Source organism: Carassius gibelio, chromosome B3 (assembly GCF_023724105.1).
Source record: "Carassius gibelio isolate Cgi1373 ecotype wild population from Czech Republic chromosome B3, carGib1.2-hapl.c, whole genome shotgun sequence".
Lineage (NCBI taxonomy): Eukaryota > Metazoa > Chordata > Actinopteri > Cypriniformes > Cyprinidae > Carassius > Carassius gibelio.
Genome location: NC_068398.1, coordinates 40,084,739 through 40,099,079, shown reverse-complemented (window position 1 = coordinate 40,099,079; position 14,341 = coordinate 40,084,739). Strand labels below are relative to the sequence as shown.

Below are 14,341 nucleotides of genomic sequence, written 5' to 3'. Positions count from 1 at the left end.
TTATGTTTAACCACTAAAAACACATCAGAGCCAGCGGCACATATCAGAAGGTCTATCCCAGGAGAGGCTGCTCTCTGCGGATACATGAGGACTGAGCTCCCGCTGATCGAGTGGAGCTCACCGTCTACGAGATCAGCGAAACACGTTTTTTAATAGGCGCTGTCTTTATAAATAAACAACAGATTTGAGTTTCAAACAACTACATTCTCGCCTGAAATACTTTTAAAATAACATTTCATGACACAATAACAGTAATATTTTGAAAATGTTGATCCGAATAAATGGTGGTTGAACTCAACCAATGCTGCGTGAACTCGACCAATCAGCATGTTTAGCGCCAAAGTCCCGCCCCCGAAAGTACCAGAACTTTAAAAAAGTACCACCTCGCCAGCAGGGACTTTCTGGGGGGCATTTTTTTACCCGGAACTTTTATTTAGTTCCTGGTTCCTGCGGTGGAAACACACCAAGTACCGGACCAAGTCCCTAGTTCCTGGGTAAAGTTCCTGCGGTGGAAACGCGGCTATTGAGGCTCAGGTTTGTTACGATCAGAGCTCGTGAGCGGAGAGCGCATTTCTGAATATCCCGATCCGCTCGCTCATTCCGTGGGGTCTCACTCAACCCAGAATGGCATGCTGGTTCGAAAATATGCAAGAAGTCATTTTATTGTTTAGTAATAAACTGGTGTTTTCTGTGTCGCTGCAAAGATGAAGTTGACGATACAGACTTGTCATGAACGCCAGAGAGAAATGCACATTTCATATGGATTACATCATCAGGGAGTAGCCCGTTTATTTTGGTTTTAATATTTTCGTTTAAAAGAAGACATTTCAAGCTTTCTGTAATATATATCCTATATTTCTCAAATCTGTGAGGCACACGCTGAGTTTAGTTCATGCAAGTGATCGTGCCATTGCCTTATTACATTGTCTGCTAGGCTATATATTTGCTTCTTATTTATTAAATACGGGCAACTGACTGATAAAACATTAATCAAAATTAAGATACAATTTATACAAAACGAAAATCTTTTAAAAAGAGTTTTCTACAAAACAGATCTTAATGAAGTTGTCAAAATCATGTTTTACCAAAAACAGAGACGTTGCTCCCCATGCAGTCTTCTTTGCCGCCTCCATCTCTACGTGCAGACTGAGCTTGTGCGTCATCCTTTTGCCAGTTACTCAGCCAATAAAGTGTAGGCCTATGTATTTCAAAAATGTATCTAGTTCAATATAAATGACAAAGGTTTAATTGGCATTCTTATTTCAAAGGATCCGACCAACTGCTACCCAAATATCATTAAAAATAATTTTGGATGACTCGTAACCGCGGGCACCCGCTCATTTTGGATCAACCCGCACATCACTGACGCGCACGCAGATTTCCTTTGCTCTGTTAAAAAAACCAGATGCGCGTGCTCAGATCATAGACTGTATAAGGCTCAGATATATGCTGCCTTACAACGTGTCTCCTCTCACTCGACCAGTGTCCTGTGCACTCACAACTCTTGCGCATGAGCACAGAGATCTTATAAATAGAAAATCTTTCTATTTATAACCTTTTCTTTTCTCATCTTTTTACTGCGTGCAGTGTGAACGTTCTGATCCATTAACATGGCTCGAAAAACAAAAAGGCTACGCATCACAGAGTGTGTGAACCTGGAGTTAGGCATATGCCCAGTCTGCTCTCAGTGCTCTGCTCTCGCGCTCCACTCAGGTGCGCTGCATCCTGATTGGTTCAGATAACATACTGCGGGAGGCCAGATTTAGAAATCGCGCACACTCAAATCACGATTTTATTTCGATTTTGATTAATCGCACAGCCCTAATAGATAACATGTCAAATGTTGAAAGTGAGACACTTTGAAATGTCATGCCAAACATTGGCTCATTTTGGATTTCATGAGAGCTACACATTCCAAAAACGTTGGGACAGGTAGCAATAAGAGGCCGGAAAAGTTAAATGTACATAAGGAACAGCTGGAGGACCAATTTGCAACTTATTAGGTCAATTGGCAACATGATTGGGTATAAAAAGAGCCTCTCAGAGTGGAAGTGTTTCTCAGAAGTCAAGATGGGCAGAGGATCACCAATTCCCCCAATGCTGTGGCAAAAATAGTGGATCAATATCAGAAAGGAGTTTCTCAGAGAAAAAAATTGAAAAGAGTTTAAAGTTATCATCATCTACAGTGAATAATATCGTTCAAAGATTCAGAGAATCTTGAACAATCTCTGTGCGTAAGGGTCAAGGCTGGAAAACCATACTGGATGCCTGTGATCTTCGGGCCCTTACACGGCACTGCCTCACATACAGGAATGCTACTGTAATGGAAATCACAAAATGGGCTCAGGAATACTTCCAGAAAACATTTTCGGTGAATACAATCCACCGTGCCATTCACCGCTGCCAGCTAAAACTCTATAGTTAAAAAAAGAAGCCATATCTAAAATAGAGCCAGATAACGAACAAAAGATTGATTTGTTCTTGAGTCAAGAACCGGTTGCATCGGTTGTCGGATCACCAGTAAGTCTTTCAGACAGTTCAATTCAATAAAATTGAAGAAAACGGTTCACCGGTTGTTTTGCGCTCAACATAATGGTGTCATTGGCGATGATTGCCCTCAAATCAAGCCTTCGGTTTACCGAAAAATTAAAATTATTAAAATTTTCAATAATAAAATTAAAAATTAAAATTAATTTTACATTTTTAAAATCATAAAATTAGCACAGAATCAGTTCAGAATCTATCACCAAAAGAATCAGTTCGGTTCAGACGCTCTGTGTGTCGGTTTGCTTCACGCTGAATCACACATGCGCAGTATCATCAGCTTCTCGGTTCTCGAATCGGACATGTCTGACAGAAACGATTTTTGCCTCGAGAATGAGTCAAGCTTTTGTTTGTTATCTGGCTCGGCTCGGTGTTCATCTTCAGTTCTCTCTTCACAGCAGGTCAGTCAGTGTACTGTTTTAGTAAATTAATTACTCAGAGATATTGGTTTATTTTAACTCCAACGGAGTTGTCAGCCACATTAAAATAGTTAACAGCTTAAGTCATTCGCGGATTAATGCTTATTGGAGACGTGAACCGTTTTAAACTATTCAGTTCGATTTGGTGAACTGCTTCAAAAAGATCTGTTTACATCGAATGATTAGTTCGACCTCAGTTTATCTCCGGAACACAGTTTAAGATATTTTAGATTTAGTCCGAGAGCTCTCAGTCCCTCCAATGAAGCTGTGTGTACAGTATACTGTCCATGCCCAGAAAGGTAAGAAAAACATTAATCAAAGCAGTCCATGTGACATCAGAGGGTCGGTTAGAATTTTTTGAAGCATCGAAAATACATTTTGGTCCAAAAATAGCAAAAACGATGACTTTATTCAGCATTGTCTTCTCTTCCGTGTCTGTTGTGAGAGAGAGTTCAAAACAAAGCAGTCTGGATTTCCGGTTCGCGAACGAATCATTCAGTTCACCAAATCGAACTGAATCGTTTCAAACGGTTTGCATCTCTAATACGCATTAATCCACAAATGACTTAAGCTGTTAACTTTTTTAATGTGGCTGACACTCCCTCTGACTTAAAACCAACCAACATCCCGGAGTAATGCATGCACTCAAACAGTAAACTGACTAAACTGCTGTGAAGAGAGAACTGAAGATGAACCCCGAGCCGAGCCAGATAAGAAGAACCGAGGAGCTGCTGATACTGCGCATGTGTGATTCAGCGTGAAGCAAACCGACACACAGAGCATCTAAATCGAACTGATTCTTTTGGTGATTGATTCTGAACTGATTCTGTGCTAGTGTTATGAGCGCGGGTAAACCGAAGGCTTGAATCAAGGGCAATCATCACAAATGACGCCATTACATCGCAAAAGAACCAGTGAACCGTTTTCTTCAACCGGTTTATTGAATCGAACTGTCCGAAAGAACTACTGGTGATCCGAAAACCGATGCAACCGGTTCTTGACTCGTGAATGAGTCAATCTTTTGTTCGTTATCTGGCTCGGCATTCATCTTCAGTTTTCTCCAGAACTTTGAAAAAGTACTACCTTGCCAGCAGCGACTTTCTGAGGGGCAATTTTTTTACCAGAACTTTATTTAGTTCCTGGTTCCTGCCGTGGATACACACCGAGTACAAGTACAGCCCAAAGTCTCCAGTTTCTGGGTAAAGTTCCTGAGGTCGAAACATGGCTCTACTGTCATATGTGCAAGCCGTTCTGGAGGTTGACGTAAGACGTAGGCATCGAGCACATGCCTCTGAGATATGGGAGTCTCACAAATATTGTTTACAAGAACAAAGTTTCCTTACTTTAGCAAAGGAAAACCAGTCTCTTCTTGGGTTAGATTGAAATCCTCCTAATTAGGCTAATGCTTCTAGTTAGTGACCAGCGATTTGTTTTGGTGTCTCTCATCCACAACTCATGTTCGTCACTAATCACAAGTGCATGTGTGTCCTACGTCATCTGCCCAGAACGGCTAGAATATATGACAGTCAGGAGAAGTGAGGAAAAAGTGTTTATACCATTTAAAATATGGATGCTTTTCTTAAAAAAACACACCAATTCCCTACAGGAAGCCTTTATTCATCCCTCGGAGCCATGTGAGGCACTTTTTATTACAGATGCGCATGCTTTATTTGAGTACTTTTGGACTATTGAACAAAAACACCCTCTTACTCCAAATCTAACGCTTGGAAGAGCCAGGATAATTATTTATATAAATCAGATTGGATTAATCTGAAATAAATCAGTCATATACACCTAAAGAGTTCTTGAGAGTGAGTAAAACATGGCTTAATTTTCAGACCTGCCAACATGTACGCATTTTTCGTACTCTGCACGCATTTTGACTCATAAGTACGCTTGTACGATTCGCTGCTCTCTAGGTACGCATTTTGTTGCGTCTCGCATTTCGCCGATTTCAGTTTCTATGCAATCTATGATGCTGATTCTGCCGCTGATCCACAGCGTATAAGTGGAGTGAAAAGCTTTCGGGCCAATCAGAGCGGTGCATGTTAACCCACCGCCCACCTGCCCCTCCTATCCACAAGCTTAGTTTGCAGTTAGAAAAGTGGTGGAGTGGCTTGAAATCTAGAAGGTTTTAGACAGGCCAGGTGCTGATTAACGTAAGATAAAGGTAACAGTTAAGCTATGTTTAGCCTAATTGAATTTATGAACATTAAAAATGACCTTGACATCATAACAAGCAGTCCAGATTAGGGCTGTGCAAAAAAACGAATGCGATTTTCATGCACATCTCATCAGAAAAGAAGCTCCTTTAATTAGAAGTATTATCTCCAGCACATGTGTTCAGCTCAGGGTTGCCAGGTTTTCACAACAAATCCTGCCCTGTTGCTTCTCAAAACTATTCCAAAATTAATTGCGATTCCAGAAGGTTCCCAGATAAAAAAAAATTGCTTCCCGGGGTTAAAATATACAGTTTTTTTTGGCATGGTTGTGTCGGTAAAATTCACATTTTAGGGGCTAAATATCACGTTATTGGTATTGGGGTTGCTTCAAACCGCGGACATGAAAAACAACCGCAGACTTGGCAACACTGGTTCAGGTGGAGCGGCAGTTACTACACAGAGCCGTAGTCTACCGACAACTAACAGAAAATCGCTTTCAAAATCGACAAAGAATCGCCACCGATTTTAAAATCTATTTTGTGTAGATTGTCAGCGAATTACGGCTCTGCGTAGTAAATGCCAACCAATGTTGCCAAGTCTGTGGTTGTTTTTCATGTCCGCGGGTCGAAGCGACAATACCAATAACATGATATTTAGCCCCTAAAATGCGAATTTTACCAAGGCAACCATGCCATAAAACTTAAATTTTAACCCCGGAAAGCAATTTTTTATCGGGGAGCCTCCTGGAAACGCGATTGGGCTAATTTTAGACTAGTTTTGAGAAGCAACTGGGCAGGATTTGTTTTGAAAACCTGGCAACCAAGATCTGAATACACGTGCTGGAGATATACTTCTAATTACAGGAGCTTCTTTACTGATGAGATGTGCATGAAAATCGCACTCGATTTTTTTGCACAGCCCTAGTCCAGATGTGACGAGCTCAGTTCAGTTCACGCGTTCATGTAGGCTAACATGTAAGGGTGGCGCTGCCAATAATGCACCTAAAAGCTGTCACAAAGAACTGGCAAAAGTAATGTTTATGAATATTTTGAGAATATAATTATTAATAAACAAATGTTTCAGTATCAATGTTGTGTCGACTGCAAACATAAAGTTGACGATGCTGTCTCGCGATCTTCGCAGTAGTGAACGCGCCAGGGACATGCACATTTCATACGGAATAAGCAGAGAGCAGTCTGTTTTCTTTCATTTTGAATTGTTCTGTTCAACCCTCTGGAGTCTATTTAAACGCGTATACGCGTTATGAGTCATTTTCTCCTGATAACTCCGAAAAAAACTTACCATATTTTCCGGACTATAAGTCACACTCTTTTTCATAGTTTGGCTGGTCCTGCGACTTATAGTCAGGTGCGACATATTTATCAAAATTAATTTGACATGAACCGAGAGAAATGAACCAAGAGAAATGAACCAATAGAAAACATTACCGTCTCTAACCGCAAGAGGGCCCTCTCGTGGCTGTAGACGGTAATGTTTTTACTTGGTTCTTGCTTCTAAATAAATGCGACTTATAGTCCAGTGCGACGTATATATGTTTTTTTCCTCATCATGACGTATTTTTGGACTGATGCAACTTATACTCAGGTGCGACTTATAGTCTGAAAAATAAGGTAAATTACACTTTCAGTTTTGATTGTACAGATAAGAGCAAAATCGAATCTGTAAAGGGTCTACTTTTATTCGTATACAGACATAATAACAAAACTTTGTACACTTATAAAATAAAGATAACAAACAAGGTGTGCGGTCTTCAGCCTTTGTCTGCGCTGATCTTCATTTACAAACATGTCATTAAAATGAACTGTAACTCAGTGAATTCTCAACGAAGAGACATGAGAGAGATATCTATAGAAAGCCTGACATGTCTACTTTTAAACCAAACAAGTACTGCCGAACAAATACTCTGTGATAAAGTAATCCACATGAAAACAACGCGATGTCTTGTCCGTTTTTCACATCTCCCTTCATTATCTTTTAATACGACCACGCCCCCGCGCTGAACGCTCTATTCACATTCTAATGTTAAATAAAGTTTTTATTTTAATTTTACTGTTTGCTTCGTGATGAGAGGAATAAGATATAATTCAACCCCAAATGTGATTTAAGTATTTGAGATTTGAATTTCCTCATAAAAAAAGAATGAAGCACTTTATTCAGCAGAGATCATAAACATGAGTAAATCTCTTTTTATTTATTTATATACTTGTACTAGTTTTCACATAACGTGTAAACATTTTACTAGTTAGACTTTTTCCAAAGTATAATTCCTGACTAAATGTATAATCAAGTGAAACAGTATGAAGTTTCAATAACAATATACAATACTATACCATTCAAAAGCTTGATGTAAATAATATAAATGTAACAAATAAATGTAACAAACAATGCTGTTCTTTCAATTTATTCCCCTGAAAAAGAAAAAAAAAATTCTCTGCTCTTTTCAATATTAATAATAATCTATTAATATGAGCACAGACATGTTTAGTTCTCTGGTGACAAGAAAAGTCATGATTGCCTCCAAAGGCAGCATTTGTTACAAAGAGACTTTCACTGATGCACTACTTAAAAAAAGCCAAATCTGCAACCTTTAACAAGTTAAACAATGCAAAAGTTTAAACACTATGCATGGAAAATTATAAAAAAAATTGTTGTTTGTTTTTAGCAAACTGATTTTGATATTGATAACTGCTGGTTTTGGATTTGTAGTACTCATAACATTTATTCAAGGTTGGCAGGTATGAATTTTCATTTTTGGGTGAACTAACCCTTTAATATTTTTCTTGCGGTGAACACAAAAGAAAAAAGATATTTTGAAGAATGTGGGTAACCAAACAGTAGCTGGTGCACATTTGAAAGTAGAAAAAATACTGTTCAACTGTCTGGTAATACACATTATTCAAAATAACATTTATCATGAGATCAGAATATTATTATGTTTTGTGAACAAATGTTCTGTATGTGTATCGTGGCCTTATTTCAGTGACTTAAAAAAATATATATTTTTCACTAACCATAAATAAACGTTTTTTTTTTTCAAAAACACAAACATGTAGGCAAGATCCATGCAGCGCAGCATATTATTGTTGCACAGATTGTGCTGATTACGGGGTTATCAGACTTAAGTTATTAAAATAAAAAAATTATAATAAATATATATATATATATATATATATATATATATATATATATATATATACACACACACACACACGTCTCACAAAAATTCTCCAGGGCTCAAAAATACCCAGAAAAAAAAGCTTTGTGAGCCTAATGTACCAAAACATTCATTAATAATTTATGAAGAATAAACACCAACCTCCTTGTTCCTCGTGTTTTATTTCTGTTTCCTCGTGTTTTATAGTCCAGGTTTCTGTTTCCTCTTGTTTTATTTCTGTTTCTTCGTGTTTTATTGTGCTGGTTTCTGGTTCGTCGTGTTTTATTTCTGGTTCCTCGTGTTTTATTGTGCTGGCTTCTGGTTCCTCTTGTTTTATTTCTGTTTCCTCGTGTTTAATTGTGCTGGTTTCTGGTTCCTCGTGTTTTATTTCTGGTTCCTCGTGTTTTATTTCTGTTTCCTCGTGTTTTGTGCTCCAGGTTTCTGGTTCCTCGTGTTTTATTGTGCTGGTTTCTGGTTCACTCGTGTTCTCTTCTCTCTCCTCTTTCACAAACTCCATCTTCACAGCAGCAGATCTCAGTTCAGATGATAAACTCAAGCTTCAAAACTCAGTCACGACTGTGAGGAAGAGAATATTACAGGTATTTACTGAACTGATTCAAAATCTGTATTTTTTTTTCTCTTAGAAACTTGTCTAACCGTTTGTATTAAGGCAGCACACCGACATAACAACGACAGAGAGCGCGGTGAAACTGAACTTCTCCCTCTGAGGTTTAATTGTGTTTGTCAAACAAACGTGTGTGTTTAGCGCCTCCCGCTGAACTGGAGCGAAGCGACGAGAGGAAGAAAGACCTGAACTGCGTCCGAGATCGCATACTGCGTAGCCTACTGGGTACTACATTTGAGTTTGTTTGAATGATCAGTATTCATAAAAGAGTAGGCAAAAAATTAAATTAATTCTCGCGAGATTCGGACGTACACTTAATTTGCGTTCTAATCACTGATCTATATATATATATATAACTTGATCGCTCATCACGTTCTAAACTGCCAACAGGCAGTGAAGCCACCGGAAGTGTTCGATCCGCCATCTTACTAATCCCTACCAGCAGAGAGCACCAATTGAGTTACATTCAGACCGCTGTCCTAAAATAACTCGACTAGAAGGTGATCAGTCAAATGGGACTCGTTTGTAAGTTATGTGTAATAAAGTAATGTTTACTTCAGATGTTATCTGCAGTGTTTATGGTCTTTTGGGACAGGATAGCGATATATTTCAATCGTGTTGGTGGGTGTGTCTGCTGCGCACTCGACGACACAGGTTACTGATCAAACACAAAAATGGCTTATTTCTTTATGAACAAAGTTATTCAGGAATTATTAAACGAAGGTATTAGTATCAGAAATGGATTTAAATATATTAAAATGAATTATACAATTATGTTGTTAATATTTCTCTATTATAATATATAGTAGTAATAGTAATAAATTACTATCTGGGAAAAAAAGCTTTGTATTTATTTCTTAAATGCATACTGTATATAGTCAGTTATTTCTCTGAATAAATTCAGATTTCAGAACGAACACTTTGTAGTTTGTTATATGTGTTGAGGTCATGTCCGTCTGATGTTTATCCAGTTGATGCTCACTACTGTAATGAACGTAGCTTTTTAATAAGTAGGGGAAATTCCCGACATTTAAAAAATAACCGTTTACATGCCTAGGGTGTTAGCATTGTAATAATGTACAGTGATACTTCATATTTATAAACACTGGCTTGTTAGGTGATGTTTTCTCATTAAAATCATACAAATTCCTATTAATTCAATGGACCTTTTTCGCACACTAGGGATTACCAATATGGCGGCGCGGCGGCTTCACTTTAATGACGTCATGAGCAATCCAGTTCTATATTATAGATCAGTGGTTCTAATATGCCTTAAGGAAAAACAGTATGGGTGCGTCAGAAATCGCATACTGCGTACTACATTTTAATTTAGAACAGTACAGTTCTATATAGTATGATTGTGGGTAGTATGAATCAGAGCCGTTAAATATGAGAGTTGCGACACTCTTTGATCTCGCCGCCACGCTGTCACGTCTTGTAGCTCTCAATAGCCGCATTTCCACTGTCGGGCCAGTGAAAGCCAGGGCTTAAACCTGGCCGGGCGGGGCTCATATCCCCGGGCCAGTAGCACCGAGGCCAGAATAGCGCAGGTGGAGCTTGAAGCACCGCTGCACGTCACTAAAACACGCCCTTTACATGCATCTCAGAACAATGTCATGCAACCTCAAAATTTCACCAACAAAGAGAAGTTATCAGAAAACTAAGAAATAAGTCACTGGAACATGTGCGATCACAAAACGAACATGATAAAAGCGGCAGTTTGTTTGCATGCTTTGTTATATATTCAAATTCAAAAGCATCACTCTAAAAATGGCTGGGTTAAAAATAACCCAATTGGCAACCCAGCGCTGGGTAAATATTGGACAGAACACGTGCTGGGTTAAAGTAACCCAACATGCTGGTTTACACATTTTAACCCAGAATGCTGGGTTATTGAGAAAACCCAAGTTAGAGTCATTTTTACCATTTGTGGGTTTGCATTTTTATGATTCTGGGTTATTCTTGCTGGGTTATTCTCATAATTTCACTTTTGCCTAACAAAGCAATCATGGATTAATAAATAATGAAGAATACAGGTTATTTAGACTGTTAAAAAATAATTTTAATGCCATCTGACATTCAAAAATTTGTACCAATGACAACATGGAATTTTCCCTTTTTTTGTTTCCAGCAAATGCAAAATAAATAAAAATATAAAAATCACAGAATTACAGTTGCAATAAATAAGAAATTTTTTTCTGAATGACCTGTCTAGCTGTTTAACTATTACATTTTGACATGTTTAGCTATTTAAATACACAGTGAAATGACATTGACAATTAAAATTCTTTAAATTTAAATGTCAAATTATTTAAAGATGTCCTTAAATTTATATCAAGTACATAAAGACTCCTATGTAGGTAGATGTGCACTGCTTAGGGTAGTTCAACATATAGTTCACCCAAAATTGAAAATTCTGTCATTTATTACTCTATATACCCTCATGACGTTACAAACCCGTAAGACCTTCGTTCATCTTCAGAACACAAGTTAAGATATTTTCGATGATATTTGAGAGCTTTCAGACTAGGGTGAATAATTAGTGACAATTTTCATTTTTTGGTGAACTACTGTCAAACACTTAGAAAGCTCTGAAGCAAAGATCTACACCTGAGAGCAGTGTAGTCTGCTTTAGAGCCTGTCAACGGAAGGACAATTTTCAAAAGGAATTGCAAATTATATTTTCAAATCTTGAACAAATCTTGAACAAAAACACTTTCAAAAACACTGAACAAAAATTACCTTTTCAGTTTTCATGAATGCACAGTGACTGCCAAATTTCAAATGGAAAAGCAAAGTCCGTTTAAAGCTGTATTTTCCATTTATTATGAGTAATAAGCCTGTCATATTGATCAAATACTGCATCATAGCAGCTTTACAATATTAAATAGGAAAATAATGTAATAATGCAAAGGGATAACAGTAAACACTCAGTTTTCAGTTAAAGTCAGTTCATCATTGATTCAGTGATGTATCGTCCCTCTGTTCAATCAAGTTGATGATATCGCTTGATATTAATTGTCCCCAACTAAGGAAAACCAAGGAAACAAAACGCCATCGGTGACAGAATGGAGAAAAAAACCTTGGGAGAAACCAGGCTCAGTTGGGGGGTCAGTTCTCCTCTGACCAGACGAAACCAGTAGTTCAATTCCAGGCTGCAGCAAAGTCAGATTGTGCAGAAGAATCATCTGTTTCCTGTGGTCTTGTCCTGGTGGTCCTCTGAGACAAGGTCTTTACAGGGGATCTGTACCTGGAGCTCTAGTTGTCCTGGTCTCCGCTGTCTTTCAGGGATGTAGAGGTCCTTTCTAGGTGCTGATCCACCATCTGGTCTGGATACGTACTGGATCTGGTGGCAACAGTGACCTCGGAATAAGAGAGAAACAGACTAATGTTAGCATAGATGCAACATAAGAACAAGTACATGAGGTGTTACTAATTACCATGTCTGTTTTTTCACTGTGTTGCACATGTTACCTGCCAAAACTCAAATGGAATCGCAATTACTTTAGCAATTTACTTTAGCCTCACATGGAAAACTGTCAATTTTTGCCAGAGGTGGGACGATACTATGGAGAGTGTTTGATTGGGAGGTGATGTCACTCAAAGACAATTGTGCCAAATGTTTTGAACAATGGAGGTTAAGGCACTACTAAAGGCAGCTGCCGCTCCGAGAGATGTGTGTTAAAGAACAGACAGTGCAACCCGGATCTCCCTATATTCTTGGCACCTCACACAATAAATAATTCTGTCATTTTTACCCCAAATGCAGCTACTATCCCCTGCTAACAGTTAGAGCCACATGGTACTATTGGTCAATATTCACCATTAACCAAATGCTTTTCACCTGAGGAATAAAATATAGGGTAAGATGCAAATAGGTAAATTGGAGTAGAACTGCAATGTTGTTTTGCTGATGTGCATCAGAGTGCAAACAGTGAGAGATTTGGGGTAAAAACTACAAAATATCTCCCAATACAAACATGCCCCATAGTATAGTCCCACGCTTGACACAAATTGACAGCTTTCTGTGTAAAGCATCTGAAATTCAAATGCTTTTCAATTGCGTTTGGACTATGTCACAATGTATGCGTCCACATGTGGAAAAATGCAATTAAATATACAATTTGCAATTCCTGTTGAAAATAGTCCAGAATATCCTTACCTGTCCTTTAATTATGATCAATGCCTGAGAGATCTGCTGGCATTTTTAAATCGCCACAACAATTGGATGGGGTTTTGAGGACCCTGCTCGGGTAAGGTATTCCATGTTTGTTCCAACCTTTAAAATAAAGTAAAAAAAAATAAAAATACAAATTGTTTTAATAACAGTGATTCAGTTCAATTAACTGTGTGAAGTTAATCATGAAATTTACCCATCATGATTATTTGTTAAATTCACCTATGAGTTGGTCTACAGAAGCAGAATATGATATAGTGATTGGCTGAAAGGTGTGCTTTCAAACTGTCTAATCAATGGGATGTTCCATCATTATAAATCACAGTTTTATGTTAATATGCTGGCTATATCAAACACACAGTCACTGACACAGATAAGGGCGATCACACTGCATGCGCCCACACAGACATTTCTATGACAAGTCACTTAGGTAAGTTACTGGGTTACTCCACAGCTTTAAAACGGTCCATATATAAACACTTATAGGTGTACCAAAGTGATAAGGACAAGTCAAAAACACGATCTGGAAAATTGGTATATGATGTTTACGCTGCTAAATTAAGTACATTCTGAACACAAAGTTAGCTTTAGCTATAGCACGAAATACAAATATATGTGCGTTTAAGTTACGTGAGGGTTAACGTTAGTTGATTATCACAGACAAATAATTATGTAAAATGTATAATAAACACGAACTTACCGTTAAATGCCTCAATAAACTGCACCCGACGAGTTTTTCTCTCACAAATGTATCCATGTGCTTTTCTGACAGGAAAAAAAACACATTTTGAATTATAATTTGTATGTAAAAAGACTTTATAAACCACAAAAGCATCAAATCACCTCACTAACGCGGCCTACGTCACTCGCTGTGCGTACGCGCACTTTGAAGTGCCCTGAGAAGTCGATTCTTTTTCCGGGAATCACTTTGTTCGAGAATTACTGAACCGCTTTATTTGAACTGGATCGTCGGTTCTTTTAGACCTGCAGTCCGACTATATTGTACGTAACCAGGGACGTACTGGGACTGAAATTCAGCCCGGGACTTTAAGACGGAGAGGCCTTTTATGCGAGTGCCCTTGGTGGACGAGCAGGATTTTTTGCAGTTATTTTCATTCTAATAGTGTTTTTATGGTATAAAGACAATCAGATTACGCTGAAGACCTTCAAGAAACTTTAGGATAACACCTGCCTCCTCAGGTTGTATAAGCAAGTTCACTGCACTGAACACAACCAGGT

At 38.2% G+C, this 14,341-nt stretch overlaps 1 protein-coding gene across 4 annotated transcripts in view; it reads right to left on the bottom strand.

The window, feature by feature from the left end:
- Nucleotides 1-9,181, bottom strand: part of LOC127953353 (zinc finger protein 665) — a 376,772-nt gene extending 367,591 nt beyond the window's left edge. Inside the window, exons 1-2 of one of the 4 annotated variants that reach the window (XM_052552564.1) lie at nt 8,958-9,077; nt 8,463-8,876 (exon numbers count right to left, since the gene is read on the bottom strand). In XM_052552564.1, the coding sequence (XP_052408524.1) occupies nt 8,463-8,817 (355 nt within the window). In that variant the 5' untranslated portion in view covers nt 8,818-8,876; nt 8,958-9,077. Of the gene's footprint in view, nt 1-8,462 lie in introns of all 4 variants that reach the window. The other 3 variants (XM_052552569.1, XM_052552568.1, XM_052552563.1) reach the window with 3 other exon arrangements.
- Between the last annotated feature and the right edge of the window lie 5,160 nt (nt 9,182-14,341).